The 17,138-nt window shown below is 43.9% G+C and overlaps 1 protein-coding gene across 1 annotated transcript; it reads left to right on the top strand.

Annotated features, from left to right (window-relative positions):
* The first annotated feature begins 269 nt into the window (after positions 1-269).
* LOC120978213 (tetraspanin-6-like) lies at positions 270-12,339 on the top strand. Its single transcript, XM_040406435.1, is given in 8 exon segments — positions 270-393; positions 396-442; positions 2,569-2,667; positions 5,396-5,551; positions 6,693-6,776; positions 9,393-9,493; positions 9,619-10,560; positions 11,552-12,339. Coding segments are annotated over 6 exon segments (579 nt in total). The 3' UTR covers positions 9,462-9,493; positions 9,619-10,560; positions 11,552-12,339.
* The last annotated feature ends 4,799 nt before the right edge of the window (positions 12,340-17,138 follow it).

Below are 17,138 nucleotides of genomic sequence, written 5' to 3'. Positions count from 1 at the left end.
ATTTGCTAAGTTTTTCTTACACAATAAAAGCACACAGAGCTATGGGGACTGGGTACTTGCGGATGTGCTAGCGGCCATGCCCTCAGCTCTATACACCAAATCCCGGTGACAGGTTCCCTTTAAATCGGCATAGATTCCTCTTTGGTCAGACAATCCTTCTTCTGCTGTGTCTTCCATGTTGGAACATTTGTTCTTGTAGCTGCATAAATATTTTGCTAAGTAAATGATATTTCTCCTTGACAGTATTGCCCATATTTATCTGCTGTAGCATGGAAAAAAGCAAATTATTACTGAAAATCATCGATCGACAGGAGTTCTTCTTATTAATGGTCACTCTCTCTCTTTGGTTTTTCCTCCTCTCTTTTCAGTACGCCATGTTCCTGTCCCTCATCTTCTGATTGAACTGGTTGCTGCCATAGTGGGCTTGGTTTTCAGACATGAGGTGAGCTGTCTAACGCCTGCCAGGCCCAAAGGTCACCGTGTCATGTATGTGACCGAAAAACTTCCAAAAGTGAAAGGAGTCTGGCATAGAATAGATCCCTATCAAAATGGCAAATATATCTGTGTGTTGTTAGGCCTAATGCACGCGATCCTCGGTATTGTGGTCCGCCAATCCTGTGTGCGGTCTGCGTTTTTCTCACTCCCATCACTAGAAATGACTATTTTTGGTCTGCAATACGGGCAAAAACAGGACAAGTTCTGTCGTTTGCAGAACAGACACATGGATGACAACCGTGTGCTGTCTGTTTTTTGCAGGACCCGTGGAAATGAATGGTCGCGGGCAATTCCGCACGCAATACGGACCTCTGATGCATAATATGGTCGTGTGCATGAGCCGGTAAACAGAAGATACAAAAGAGATTCCTTAGTGCTCGATGCCTTTTATCATTTTTTCAGTTAGCCATTAAAAGTATCAACCACTAAGGAATCCATTATTTTTTTTTTACCTAACAGAATTCCCAAATTGCTGCTTTTTTGAGGACTTGTAAAGGAAATCACACACAGTGCAATTATGTTAGAATTATTCCTCTGTAATCAGAGGAATTACATAAATGAATCACCTAATGAATGTCATTACTATATAGCTGAAACTTAATTATTCTCTAATTACCCTGTATTTTTTATTTTTTATTTTTTTTATGGTTAAGAGTTGGAAATTTGAAGATCTTTGTTAACCCTCCATGTAAATTCCACATTGTAGCAGCTAGGTAAAGCTTTGTCCTCAGTAGTTCTGTCGGCCCTGAGTTATTACTAGTGGCAGTACCAGCACTGAGAATAATCTAATGGGTTCTCCGAGGGTTTTATACTGATCAGTATATGATCAGTGGAGACCGGAAGCCCCACTGATCAGCTGTTTGGTGAACGCCATGGTCTCCTCGCAGCCCCATTCACTTGAACCTAGGCTGTGTGATTCATAAGACCTCACTGGGCTTGGAAGAGAAAGCAGTGCTCGGAGAAGCACCCCAGGCTCTTCAAACTGCTGATCGGCGGGGGTGCTGTAGGAGTCAGACCCCCACTGATCAGCTGTTTGGTGAACGCCATGGTCTCCTCCAGCCCATTCACTTGAACCTAGGCTGTGTGATTCATAAGACATCACTGGACTTGGAAGAGAAAGCAGCGCTCGGAGAAGCACCCCAGGCTCATCAACTGCTGATCGGCGGGGGGCTGTGGGAGTCAGGACCTCCACTGATCAGCTGTTTGGTGAACGCCATGGTCTCCTTGCAGCCCTATTCACTTGAACCTAGGCTGTGTGATTCATAAGACATCACTGGACTTGGAAGAGAAAGCAGCGCTCGGAGAAGCACCCCAGCCTCTTCAAACTGCTGAGCGGCGGGGGTGCTGTTAGGAGTCAGACCCCCACTGAGCAGATGTCGACGACCTACCCTGAGGATAGGTCATCCGTATTAAACGCCAGACAAACCCTTTATGTAAGGCGGGGAGTATACACACTAGGCCATGGCCATACACACTAGAGAACTATCAGCTGGCTCAATGTACTGAATGTAAAGAGGGGTGAAACGCCTCTGATTGCGGCTCGTCTTCCCAGGAAGAAAAGGCTCGGGTATGGTAAAATCCAGCAGTCCAACCCGTAGGCCACCTGCGCAGAAAACTGCAGCGTAGTACAGTAACAGCAAAGTGTATGAAATTATACAAATGTTTTATGTAACTTTTTTCTGTGCGGAAATTGACCTGCCATGTGGCTTTCCAAATCCGCAGCATATCAATTTTTGCTTGCGGTTTCAGCTGTGGATTTTCGGCCCTTTCCAATGAAGGGTGAGATCTGCTGCAAGACCGCATCAAATCCCACGTAAGAAATTGCGGATTTTGGTGCAGAAACGCGCTTAAATTCACGTGGATCTTATGGCGTTCACTCGCACTGGTGTGCAGGTACCTTTCTCTCCCATGATATCAGTCGTGATGAGGCCCCATACACAGATGGTCAGCCCATTCCACCAAAATTTGCAGTTTCGAACAATATATATATATATGGCCAACTCGGACTTCTGGTTGTGGAATTACAATAACTTACATTACACATATGATTGTGCTGTACGCGTCTCTTCTCAGATTATGGACAGCTTTGAACAAGGTTACATGCAAGCCCTCAAACAGTATAATTCTACTGGAGATCCCAGGAGCCAGGCGGTGGACACCATTCAGAGGACGGTGAGTAGACCGTGAATCCTTCTATGATGTCCTCCGCAAGAGCGTTACCGCATTTATACTCCCTGAAGACGCAGCTCTTGCAGCAGTTTTGATAGCACAATGTGCATTGTGACGTTTCTTTCATCACATCTTTCTTATTGATGGCTGTGTTGCGCCAAAGTTGCATAATATATTGAAGGGTTTAATATCTTGGTATGTTAGTAAGGCCAGAGGGGTTGATGAACTCCATAAAACGGATGAAACCAGTGCTATGTAGGTTCTGTGGACTACAGTTGTCACTTGAGGGTTGATATGACAAATGTTCTCTATAAAAAGACCGTAAACCCCAAGGCTTCGCACATCTACGTTAGTAGTACGCCTATCAGTTCAGTTTCTTGCAGAACTTATGCGGGAGTGCCACCTTGTGGCAACGGAGGCAATAGCTTACTGGACAGTAGATGTAGAATTTGCTGTAAGATTTTAATGATGATTTGACCTGGCTCCCATAGTCCTGTAACGGACATCTGCTGAAACATACCGGATCATGGATATAGATATCTGCGTCAGCTGAGTAAGGCTCTTTCACACGAGATTCATCTCAATGGGTCTGTGCACATGAGCATCGTTTTTCATGCATCATCTTTGTGTCCAGGAGAAATCGCAGCATCTTCTATATTGTGCTTTGGGGTTTGCGTGAAAAACTGAAGGCATCCGGATGCAATGCGTTTTTCACTGATGTAGCTGGCTATTCTTCAGTAGCATCAAAACTGATGTCATCCGCGCGGGAAAAAAACTGAAATGCTGAACGCGACCACAGACAAAACGGATTGAACTCGCATACAAAACCATCGGTTTTTCCCTGAGCAGATCCTGACACAATCCGAATCGCTCTTGTAGAAGAGGCCTAAGGCCCCTCGCAGACGAGCGTTCCGCAGCGCAGCGCAGCTCCCGGCCGGGGGTCGCATAGCATTACATTGATTTATGATGCTATGTAACCCTTACAGTTCTGGAATGTATTGGATAACACTGGCATAATGCTGAGAGTGTTATCCAATACATTCCAGAACTGTAAGGGTTACATAGCATCATAAATCAATATAATGCTATGTGAATCCGTGGGAGCTGCGATGCGCACTACGTGCGGGAGGAACGCTCGTCTGCTTGGATGTTTTTTCATAGTGGTCACATTTTAATGGCTTGTAGTTTCAGGCTACCTTTCACACTTGCGTTGTTAATTCCGCTATTGAGATAAGGCAGAGGATCTCAATACCGCAATTAAACAGGTCCGTTTTGATTTTGCCACATCAGGTGAAATCAAAAACAGAAAAAAATGGATGCGTCACTAAATACATTGAAAGTCAGTGGGTGACGGATCCGTTGGGCCAAAAAAAATAAATAAGTGATCGGTCACAATTGACTTACATTGTTTTTCAGTGCTGGATCCATTTTTTCCTGTTTTTATGACCGGTCACAAAACGGAAACCTCCTGATGCGTCCGGAGCGGCTCTTTCATTCAGAATGCATGAGGACTAAGCGTAAGTGTGAAAGTAGCCCTAGACCGGCTGTGTGAATGTGAAAGGTGCGTGTGAAGGCATTTTGTGTTACATTTTAGATCTGGTAATTAATAATATTCTAATTTTAATGCAAAGAACACGTCCCTCCTCTATTTGCTAGGTGAGTGTGTGATGGATACATGATAACAGTTTGCATTCCCATGTAAAATCTTGGAGCATCTTTCCATGTAACTCTGCTGTGTCATTCCTCTATTGTTCTTATTAGAGGTTTATGGGTATGTTGCCAGCGGTCTGCAATAAAGCTCCGCCTGGGTGCGTCCCTGCACTGATCGGACAGTGGGACATACCCTCAACTGGTAACACCCGGATGGTCCTTTATTGCAGACAGCTGGGTAATGAATTCATACACTTCTAGAAGGAATAATAGAGGAATGGCACAACATAGTTATATAAAAAGATGCTCCAGAATTGTTGTTACAGGAGAATGCAAGTAGTTACTAAAAAAGACCCGTCGGGTAGAGGTGATGTGTCCTCTACTGGTTGCGCTGACCAGACTAGGCTGAGGCGAATTTCAGTCCTGGGTCACACATGACAGACTAGTTCTTACACAAGGCAAATACGCAGCATTGTACAGTAACAGCAAACTGGATGAGAATCTCTGAATTCTCATCCACATGCTGCGGGAAAAAAAAAATCTGTAGCATGTCCATTTATACAGCGGATTTGTCTTGCGGTTTTCACCCCTTTCCAATCTGCACGTAATACATATGTTTTTTTCATGCTGTTTTTGTGGCGGAAATGCAGCAAAAAACCGTAGCTGAATTTGCCGCTGGATTTTCCATCACATGTGACCCCGGCCTTAATGGCTAAATCTGCCAGCGATTCCGCAGCGGAAGATGGACATTGAGAATTGACGTGGGACTTTGATTTTGGATTTCATAGAAGTCAATGGAGAAGCAGAGAAACCTCAACCAAATACTCTTCTAATACCCATAAAAACTCCTCTAAGCCTCCACAAAAAACGACCTGTTCTCAGCTAGTAATCCGCTACAGATTTTTTATTTTTATATATTTTTTTCCCCCGTCACTCTGCTGTGTTCATGTTTGTGTTGATTCCAGAATAACTTGAAATTGGTTGTATTGTTGTTTTTTTTTTCCTTTTTAACTCTATTCCTGTTACTGACAAATGTCATTTTTGTATGTTGAGATTTCTGCATGTCTTCTGTATTGTGCAGCTGAAATGCTGTGGGGTGAAATCCTACACCGACTGGGGGCAGAGCCCGTACTACAAGACCAGTGGAATTCCCCAAAGCTGCTGTGCACTGCCAGGAAACTGTACACAGGAGGCCATGAAGGACATGGTGAAGGCCAAGAATGTTGTCTTCCCAGATGTAAGTCAATGATGAGTGTGATAAAAGATATTACTAGTCTGGATAACTTGTGTGATTGATAAGTTGTCAGTGTATAAAGTTATATTTAAAGGTTTTTTACCAGAACCAGGCCCATTTAACATTCAGCATTTACCTTCTTCCATGGTCTGAGCGTCCACCATTGTCTATATTGTTGGCTTCCTGTTCGGGGCGTTTGGTTTTAGTATGATGTTGCAAACTACAATTCCCAGCATGCTCCATTCATTTCTATGAGAGTTCTGAGAAGAGCAGAGCAAGTATGCATGCTGGGAGTTGTAGTTTCACAACACCTGGAGTGCCGGAGGTTGCCTACCCCTGGTCTATATTGTTGGCTTCCTGTTCGGGGCGTTTGGTTTTAGTATGACGTTGCAAACTACAATTCCCAGCATTTAACGTACCAGACAATATCTGCCTAGCAAACTCCTCGCCTAACTTCATTCTCATGAATACTCTCTTCTGCACATGCGCAGGGTGCTCATTTCGACTATCCGCATTTCTAGCTCGATGTATCACGGATGATATCCTGTACATTGGGAGGTGGATGCAAGAAGCTAACCATGGGAAATACACAGTGAGGCAGGCCTCACAGCACCCACACTCTGACCAAAGTATAGCCGCAGTTTCTGAATCACAAATACATTGCAGATTGCCGGCATTTTGGATGTTTAGAACAGGGTGGTGGCAAAAATTGTCCGAAAACTCCATTAAGGACCCTAATGGATACACTAAGAATCGGATGCCACCAATAGGCTTACTCTGTAAAGTAATGAAGTGGCCATATCCATAGAAAATACTTTTTACAGAAATGTGAGATTTTGGGACTCTGCAGGAAGAATAAAGGCCCATCCGAGAGCAGACCACATAGCCACGTCTAACTATTTTCTACGAATGTGCAGTGGCACTTCCATGTTTTTGTGCTTGTGATCCTTCTGCGCCAAGTTGCAGCTTCCACCAGGTCTCTTCAGGAGAGTAGTTGTCAGACATTACTCTGCGCTGGGGAAAAATGCAGTTTATGGGAATCTTATATGGGAAAGGCCATTACATTTCTTTAGTTGGAGGCTGTTTAGGAATCTAAACATTTCTAAGCTGATCATAATACAGTATAATGCTCTTCTCCCTTCAGGGCTGCATCTCTAAAGTGACATCAGTGATGGAGTCTCGGATGGGCATTGTAGCAGGAATTTCGTTTGGTATAGCTTGTTTCCAGGTGAGTATAAATGTTCATGTAGCATTGACATGAGCATTATGAGCCGTTGTGGCAGTGGATGCTAGAACCCTTGGCACTGCTGATTGTAGAGAGGACATTGACTGACTTCGCAGAGACCAAGGCAGGAGCAAGCAATGTGGGGGCTGTGTACCCGCCTTCCCAACTGCTCATAGACCCTTTAGAGAAGCTTTTATTTTACGTGGCATTGTCACATGACGGTGACTCGCTAGGGCTGCGACTATCGACTATTTTTGTAAGCGAGTATTCTATTGATTAATCGAGTACTCTAATAACAAAAAACTAAGTAAAAGAACGTTTTTCTTTATAAAAACTCATTGCCCCCTCAGTGCCACCAGCTTGCCCCCCCCCCAGTGCCACCAGCATCCCCTCCTAGCCATGTCTCCAGCGCCAGTGAAATAAATTACTTACCTCTCCTGTAGGGGCTCCACAGCTCCTTCATCTTCTCCTCCGCGCGCTGCACTGTCGTCCTGACGTCACACAGCGTCGGGTCATGGTGCGCGCTTACGATGTGTCAGGAGGACAGTGCAGCGCGGTGTGGGCCAGCGGGTGACGACGAAGCGGTGAGTAATAGCAAGCGCTTCACTCCCTCTCCGTGGTCACATGACAAAAACGAATCTTGCATCGAGGATTTCTTTTTGTGTCGAATTACTCGATTCAATCGAGTACTCGTTTCAGCCCTACTTTAAACATAATTCATGTATAGGCAGTTAGTTATTTCTGGCCAGACCTATAGTTATAGCATTCTTCTACTGGATGTGGACTCGGCTCGCCATTATTTTGCCCTAACTAGGTGCAGTCTGTGTCATGGAACTTTTACCTGACACAGACAGTGGAACCCTATGAATTACATGTCACTGAGCTCTTCCCTGTGACCCATTTTACTACTAATAGAGATTTCATGGCGTTCTGCTTTTTGTGTTGGTATCTAATACATGCAGAGAAGGAGCCGAATAGAAAGTGTTTCCGAGTGGGTACGTTCCCTCTATGATGTCCATAGTCAATAAAAAGACCTATGGACAGATGGGGTCCACTTTGTACAAAACCTCAGAAGAATTAAAGGGGTTGGTTCATCTGGGACTTTGATATGCCATCAAAGTCAGATCTGAGACCCACACCTATCTCTAAAAGGGGCCTCCCGAAAGTGAAGAGAGCACGTTAATTTCTATGGGAGTTCCAAAATTAGCCGAGCGAGTGAGAAATTAATGGAGAGCATATCGTGCAAGTGTTGCCATTGCTCCATTCACTTCTATGCGACTGCCAGGAGATAGCTGGGCCAATGCTCAGCTATTTTCGGCAGTCCAATAGAAATAAATGGAGGGCGCTACACATGCACGGCTGCTCTCCGCTCACTTCGGGGGGCCCCGTTCTTGAGATGGGTGCAGGTCCCACCTTTGGGGCCCGCACCTATCTGACCTTGATGGCATATCCTAGTGATATGCCACCAAAGTCTCAGATGACACTGTATATTCGTTGGCAGTGGAGACGCAGTACTCTCCTTCATGGAGGCCCTCGTATGGCTGAGCCATAACATGTTGATGTCCTATTCTATGTGAATAAGAATTGCCATTTATGCTTTTTAGATTAAATACTTTATAGATTTGTGGTCTGTAGTTGCCATTTTCCATTAAAGGGGTTTTCCGGGAGTAGAATACTGATAACTTATCTTCAGGATAAGTAGGGTCCGACAACCAGCTGCGGCACTCCAGTGGACAACCAGCTGCGGCACTCCATTGGGCAACCTCCTCACAGCATTAAAAGCACAGCACCGTCCATTATATAGCAGCTGTGCTTGGTATTACAGCCCAGGCTCATTCACTTGAATAGGACTGAGCTGCACATAGGCCATGTCACCGATGAATGTGACATCACTGGCCTAGGAAGAGGCTGCGGCGCTCACCCGGACACCGTGGCCTCTTCACAAAGCTGATCGGCGGGGTGCCAGGAGTTGGTTTTCCACCAATCCTCAGGATCCTGAGGATAAGTTATCAGTATTCTACTCCCGGAAAACCCATTTAATGGAAAATGCCAACTACAGACCACAAATCTATAAAACTCCTGGCACCCCGCTGATCAGCTTTGTGAAGAGGCCACGGTGTCCGGGTGGGCGCCGCAGCCTCTTCCTAGGCCAGTGATGTCACGTTCATTGGTGACATGGCCTATGTGCAGCTCAGTCCTATTCAAGTGAATGAGCCTGGGCTGTAATACCAAGCACAGCTGCTATATAATGGACGGTGCTGTGCTTTTAATGCTGTGAGGAGGTTGCCCACTGGAGTGCCGCAGCTGGTTGCCCACTGGAGTGCCGCAGCTGGTTGCCCACTGGAGTGCCGCAGCTGGTTGCCCACTGGAGTGCCGCAGCTGGTTGCCCACTGGAGTGCCGCAGCTGGTTGCCCACTGGAGTGCCGCAGCTGGTTGCCCACTGGAGTGCCGCAGCTGGTTGCCCACTGGAGTGCCGCAGCTGGTTGCCCACTGGAGTGCCGCAGCTGGTTGACGGACCCTACAGATATTGATAACTTATCCTGATGAAAACCTCTTTTTAAACTCAAGTTTCTAAACGATTGTGATTTCAAAATTGATGATGAGCTATTTCTCTTGCAGCTGGTAGGAATGTTCCTGGCTTGCTGTCTGTCACGATATATCACAAACAACCAGTATGAGATGGTGTAAACGCGTTGATCGTCTGGATGTTCAGGATAAAGGTATAGTGGGGGGGGGGTCAGCATTTACAGATATTGTAAAATGGATTGATGTATTTCTTAATCCTGGGGGGAGTTTGTTAATATTAGATCCAATGTTCTAATTTGCTCTGCATCTTTCTTTTCAGGGAATTATCTATACTTTGTTTGACTCCGCTTGCCCCTGACAGAAGAGTTTCTTCTTTCGGACCTCATGATTTTTGTATCTCCTTAAGTCAGCCTATAACATTTTAAAAAGGCTAAAAAGATTGTCACCTGGCGAATGACTGGTTGAAGTTGTCCGTTCAGTTTTAGACTCGTGTGTATGACCGGCTTTACCTGTACAGAGGCCTGAAGCAATGGCTGAGCAGCCTGCAGCTTCGGGTGTGTTTGAGTGGTGTTTTTTTCCAGACACTTTCTAATAAATCCAGATAAGTCTGTCATTATTACATTTGGGAAACTTTTCCTGTAGGGTTCTTCGGAGGACCCCTTTTTGCTGTCTGGAAATTAGTGCCACATGTTCAAAAACACTACAAGCAGCAGGGGGAGAAGATTCTCCATGTTGTTGTTATTCTCAATCACGGCACATTAAACATTTGCGAGTTTAATTAATATAGTATCATTAGCCTTGTTAACTGCTTGTCAAGGAGCGATACAAATTTCCATCAACAGGAATCGGCCAGATCAACGGCCCACAATCCTGCTCATATAATGTTTTTATTATGTAGCCACCAGCAACCCGTCGTATAAAAAGATAGACGTCACTATTCATTCTCTAACGAGGGACAGAATGTTGTTTGGAAGGAGATAAGACTACAGTCACTGACGACACTAATCACATTTCCTAGTCTTGGTAATAATTTATTTCTGGAATATAATTAATCAACTCAAGGCTCTGAGGAAAATAGGGAGCTTATTTAATCTAGGCCTGAATTGGTGGGACTGGGCCGTTATCCTTTATTGTTCATTCCTGTAGCCTATACCTGCCTTAAGACCATTTTTTTTATTTTGAGAAAATTTGTGTCAAAGCCTTCTGAGGAAACCATTTGCTGGATGACAGGGAAATCTTTCACTGCAGTGAGGTTGTCAGAGTTAGGCCCCTTTCACACGGGCGAGTATTCCGCGCGGGTGCGATGCGGGAGGTGAACGCATTGCACCCGCACTGAATCCGGACCCATTCATTTCTATGGGGCTGTTCACATGAGCGGTGATTTTCACGCATCACTTGTGCGTTGCGTGACAATCGCAGCATGCTCTATATTCTGCGTTTTTCACGCAACGCAGGCCCCATAGAAGTGAATGGGGTTGCGTGAAAATCGCAAGCAAGTGCAGATGCGGTGCGATTTTCACGCACGGTTGCTAGGAGACGATCGGGATGGAGACCCAATCATTATTATTTTCCCTTATAACATGGTTATAAGGGAAAAGAATAGCATTCTGAATACAGAGAGCATAGTAAAACAGCGCTGGAGGGGTTAAAAAAAAATAAAAAAATTTTTAACTCACCTTAGTCCACTTGATCGCGTAGCCGGCATCTCCTTCTGTCTCCTTTACTGAATAGGACCTGTGGTGAGCATTCATTATAGGTCAAGGACCTTTGATGACGTCACTCCGGTCATCACATGATCTTTTACCATGGTGATTCACCATGGTAAAAGATCATGTGACGTACCATGTGATGACCGGAGTGACGTCATCAAAGGTCCTTGACCTATAATGAATGCTCACCACAGGTCCTATTCAACAAAGGAGACAGAAGGAGATGCCGGCTACGCGATCAAGTGGACTAAGGTGAGTTAAAAAATTTTTAACCCCTCCAGCGCTATTGTACTATGCATTCTGTATTCAGAATGCTATTATTTTCCATTATAACCATGTTATAAGGGAAAATAATACAATCTTATAGAACACCGATCCCAAGCCCGAACTTCTGTGAAGAAGTTCGGGGTTGGGTACCAAACATGCGCGATTTTTCTCACGCGAGTGCAAAACGCATTACAATGTTTTGCACTCGCGCGGAAAAATCGCGGGTGTTCCCACAACGCACCCGCACATTTTCCCGCAACGCCTATGTGAAAAGAGGCCTTAAACAAAAACTCAGGCGGCAGCAGCAGTAAAAATGTTTATCCTCTAGCGCTTCCGGCATCGCGTTCTGGTCCTGCAGCGCTAACGTCCCATACACAAGAGGTCACCACTGCAGCCAATCATTGGCCTCCGCAGTATGCCGGACGTGAATCCTGAGGCCAGTGATTGGCTGCAGCAGTGGCATTGTGTTTACAGGCTGTCGCCACTGCCGCCAGGACTGGAGCACGATGCTGGAACCTGCAGGGGAGAAAGGAGACAGTATGTCTTTCTTTATGTTCTATGAAAACCCCTTTAATACTAGCGCACTATGTCCCCTCTATGTGTATAGTTATACCTTTGCTGAGATCACATTCCTCTTTTTCTTTAACACTAGTATATATCGTTTTTAGTATAGAAGTTAATTGTTTTGCAATTAATAAGCCCGAAAAAGATTCCTGCTTCTGAATGAGCCGTTTAGCTTTTTGTTTTATTATAAGTTATTTTGTTTGTTATGAACTTTTGGCTACTATGAAAACCAACTGAAGCTTAGGGATTTCCTCCTCCTTTATTAACTTCACTTTATTTACTGATATAATGTATCTTGTACTTTTATAACTGTTATTAAACTGAAAGGGAATACAAAGTGTTTACCCAGACGTGTGGCGGTTCTTCCTTGACCAGCGCGTCACATTGATTATCAGTATTATATGCTGCTGTAATGTGGAATACATGTTTTGTATGGAGGACAGATAACCTTGTATTTGTTTTTCCTTTCATATACAATAAAGTTGTCTTTTCTTCTGAAATGCCTTAAGTTTTTTTATTTTTTTATTATTGATTTAAATGGGAATTGGTGTCGTTCGTGCTTACGGTGTGTTTTTTCCCCCACACTGAATTCTGTGTTGCAGAAAAAAGAATGGACCTGTTAATTCTCAAAGTGCAGCCACACGTGGATTAGCCACATTGAATGGGGCAAATATATTCTGTGGCACTGTAAACTGCACAAGTTCGGCCGAAATCAGAGGGTTAGCCTTGGATTTCTATCATGGATTCCATAGAAAATATGGTTTCAGACATGTATATCCACCAAGGGCAGATCCTACTGGACAGCACAGATTTTATTTTTATATATATTTTTTTTTTGCCCATTTACTCCAATCTCCCAATGCCAAGTGGCCACTCAAACCCAGTGCCATTTGCAGGGGAAGGGAGCATTACATGGAGTTGCAGCCTTTGAAATCGTGCATGATGGACTGCTGACCGCTGCTTCATCTGTTCTTGCTGCTTGTTCAGGAGTCTCTTCCCTGCTTGCTGCAAACTACCAGCCCATCCGCTTCTGCTGCACAGCGGTAAGTACTGTGAGCGGGTGATCTGAGCCACACAAGCCATGATATCAGCATGAGCTATACTGGGGTGAAGTCTCCCTGTACTGTGTGTTTTATGTACTAATAGGGGGCGGCTCTATGAAGGTGGCTGGACGTAATATAATAAATGCTGGTACTAACCAGTACAGACCATGATGTAATATACAGTACTGAAGGAAGGGGCATAAGTTGGCATATGCTACTGCACAATTTTTTTTAAAAATATATATATATAGATAGATAGATAGAAGAAAAAGTCCAGTGGGAGCACCAGCCAGCATGTGGGTGCAAGGTCCAACGTAGGGTAACGGCAATCCCCAATGGTATAGAGAACAAAGAAGTAGGACTGCACTCCAAGATAGTGATAAAATCAGCAAGTGGTTTATTCACCCATAATATGGCAAGTCTTGCGACGTTTCGGCTCACAAGAGCCTTCCTCAAGCATGGTAACAGTGAAAGTGAGAGCATTATAAAGGCATTTACAAAGTGTCCAACCCATAAGGGTGTGGTTACAATCAATTACAATTGCAAACATACGATGCATAGCAATACAAATAAAGTGCATGTGCATAAAGTGAGCAGTGGTATACAATTCATGACTAAGGGATGCCATCCCTACAAAGTGTATTAAAATGTATGTGATACTTCATCTAAGCTAAAATCACAATTATATAAGTGATAATATGATGAAGGTGGATCACAGAAGTCAAACCGTAGGAAGCAATGGGGCCCGCACATACCATGGCGTTCTTTGTGCGTCTCCAGGTCCTCATTGCGCATGACCACACTGACATCATCCGATGCATCACAGTGTAAAGGTCAAGCGCTCGCGTTCTGCCTGGGTCGACATGAGAGCGCCATTTTACATAAGGGAAAGACCCCTAAAGGTTACGTACAGGTTATCTATTTAACTGTTGTCCACACGGAACAATCATATCTCCGACCGCTGCAGGGATCTCCTACATATATCAGCAAATGGACAGGGGTCCCGTCCAAATGGGCGGGACACCTGACCAAAGCGCCACTACAAGCACAATTGCCAAAAAAATAGCAGTCGTAGAGGGATGATCCCTCAATTGTACCAACAACCTTATCTTGTTAAAATATAATGACATATCTGGAGTAACGCATTAATAAAAGAACGCTGATGTCCACCTCGGGTCGCATAGCTTCCAAAGGGTCTGATTCTAGGATCCACATCCAATTTAGTGAAAATATAAAATCCTAAAAAGCAGAGAAAAAATATTTTAGTTTCAAAATAGATCTTTTTCATAATTGTAGATAAATCTTTCACGGTTATCAAGCACCAATATACAAAAATGAGAAAGACAAAGCGCAAACATGCCAAGGGACCGGGGGTCAGCCACAGATCCTAGGTCTCTCACCTGAACTCAATATTGAGACCCCTGGGATGCAGGCTATCCAGATCATATATCCAGCGTAACTCTCTTTTCTTCAAGAGTGTCAGGCGATCACCACCTCTTCTAGGAAGCCTGACCTGATCAATGATCCAGCATCTTAGATCACGCTCGGAGTGTCCGAGGGATCCAAAATGTCTGGACACTGGTAGGTCAGTACGTTTCTTCCTTATTGAATTCCTGTGGTTATTCAACCTTACTTTCAATTCTGTGGAAGTTTCCCCGACATATAATAGGTTACAGGGACAAGCCAACACATAAACTACATATGACGAGGAACAGTTTAGATGGAACTTTATCGGATACTCTTTGTTGGTAAGCGGGTGTGTGAAAGATCTAGTTTTACATATATATCGACAATTGACACAACCGAGACACGGATAACATCCAAGTCCCGGCTGTGTCAATGTCCGCTGTATGCTGGTTTTCTTTGGACCTGCATCCGCTCTGACCAAGTGGTCTTTAAGATTTTTGTTTTTACGGTACGATAAAAGGGGCGGAAGCTTAAACTCTGGTACATCTTTAATAGACCTGCTTAGGATACCCCAGTTGTCCTTCAGGATACGTCCTATCTCCATACTACATCCAGAATATGTGGACATAAATGGTATCCTCTGAGTTTTTTAGAGGTGGTATGTGTTATTTCAGTATTCATATGTAGGATTTTGTTCTTATGTGCATCTAATAATCTGCGAGGATAACCCTGCTCCCTAAACTTATCTGACATCGTATCCAGTGTAGTCTCCAACTCAGTGTGGTCTGAAACAATGCGTTTCGTACGGAGGAACTGCGAATGGGGGAGGTGTTTAACCAGGCTGCGTGGATAATTGCTTTCATAACGTAGGATAGTATTTCTATCTGTCGATTTGACATATAAGCCTGTGCCAACCATACCATCAATTAGCTTGACGTTCGTGTCTAGAAATGACAATTGCGTTTTAGAGTATGATATAGTATACTGAAGATCAGGCACTGAACTACAATTGAGGGAGTTTCATACATATTTGAATGATATAGATCCTGATCTTCAGTATACTGGATACGATGTCAGATAAGTTTAGGGAGCTTCCGCCCCTTTTATCGTACCGTAAAAACAAAAATCTTAAAGACCACTTGGTCAGAGCGGATGCAGGTCCAAAGAAAACCAGCATACAGCGGACATTGACACAGCCGGGACTTGGATGTTATCCGTGTCTCGGTTGTGTCAATTGTCGATATATATGTAAAACTAGATCTTTCACACACCCGCTTACCAACAAAGAGTATCCGATAAAGTTCCATCTAAACTGTTCCTCGTCATATGTAGTTTATGTGTTGGCTTGTCCCTGTAACCTATTATATGTCGGGGAAACTTCCACAGAATTGAAAGTAAGGTTGAATAACCACAGGAATTCAATAAGGAAGAAACGTACTGACCTACCAGTGTCCAGACATTTTGGATCCCTCGGACACTCCGAGCGTGATCTAAGATGCTGGATCATTGATCAGGTCAGGCTTCCTAGAAGAGGCGGTGATCGCCTGACACTCTTGAAGAAAAGAGAGTTACGCTGGATATATGATCTGGATAGCCTGCATCCCAGGGGTCTCAATATTGAGTTCAGGTGAGAGACCTAGGATCTGTGGCTGACCCCCGGTCCCTTGGCATGTTTGCGCTTTGTCTTTCTCATTTTTGTATATTGGTGCTTGATAACCGTGAAAGATTTATTTACAATTATGAAAAAGATCTATTTTGAAACTAAAATATATTTTCTCTGCTTTTTAGGATTTTATATTTTCACTAAATTGGATGTGGATCCTAGAATCAGACCCTTTGGAAGCTATGCGACCCGAGGTGGACATCAGCGTTCTTTTATTAATGCGTTACTCCAGATATGTCATTATATTTTAACAAGATAAGGTTGTTGGTACAATTGAGGGATCATCCCTCTACGACTGCTATTTTTTTGGCAATTGTGCTTGTAGTGGCGCTTTGGTCAGGTGTCCCGCCCATTTGGACGGGACCCCTGTCCATTTGCTGATATATGTAGGAGATCCCTGCAGCGGTCGGAGATATGATTGTTCCGTGTGGACAACAGTTAAATAGATAACCTGTACGTAACCTTTAGGGGTCTTTCCCTTATGTAAAATGGCGCTCTCATGTCGACCCAGGCAGAACGCGAGCGCTTGACCTTTACACTGTGATGCATCGGATGATGTCAGTGTGGTCATGCGCAATGAGGACCTGGAGACGCACAAAGAACGCCATGGTATGTGCGGGCCCCATTGCTTCCTACGGTTTGACTTCTGTGATCCACCTTCATCATATTATCACTTATATAATTGTGATTTTAGCTTAGATGAAGTATCACATACATTTTAATACACTTTGTAGGGATGGCATCCCTTAGTCATGAATTGTATACCACTGCTCACTTTATGCACATGCACTTTATTTGTATTGCTATGCATCGTATGTTTGCAATTGTAATTGATTGTAACCACACCCTTATGGGTTGGACACTTTGTAAATGCCTTTATAATGCTCTCACTTTCACTGTTACCATGCTTGAGGAAGGCTCTTGTGAGCCGAAACGTCGCAAGACTTGCCATATTATGGGTGAATAAACCACTTGCTGATTTTATCACTATCTTGGAGTGCAGTCCTACTTCTTTGTTCTATATATATATATATATATATATATATATATATATATACAGTACAGAACAAAAGTTTGGACACACCTTCTCATTCAAAGAGTTTTCTTTATTTTCATGACTATGAAGGCATCAAAACTATGAATTAACACATGTGGAATTATATACATAACAAACAAGTGTGAAACA

Source organism: Bufo bufo, chromosome 8, assembly GCF_905171765.1.
Source record: "Bufo bufo chromosome 8, aBufBuf1.1, whole genome shotgun sequence".
In the NCBI taxonomy this organism is placed as follows: domain Eukaryota; kingdom Metazoa; phylum Chordata; class Amphibia; order Anura; family Bufonidae; genus Bufo; species Bufo bufo.
Note: the sequence above shows the minus strand (reverse complement) of the source record. Positions and strands in the feature narration are given on the sequence as shown.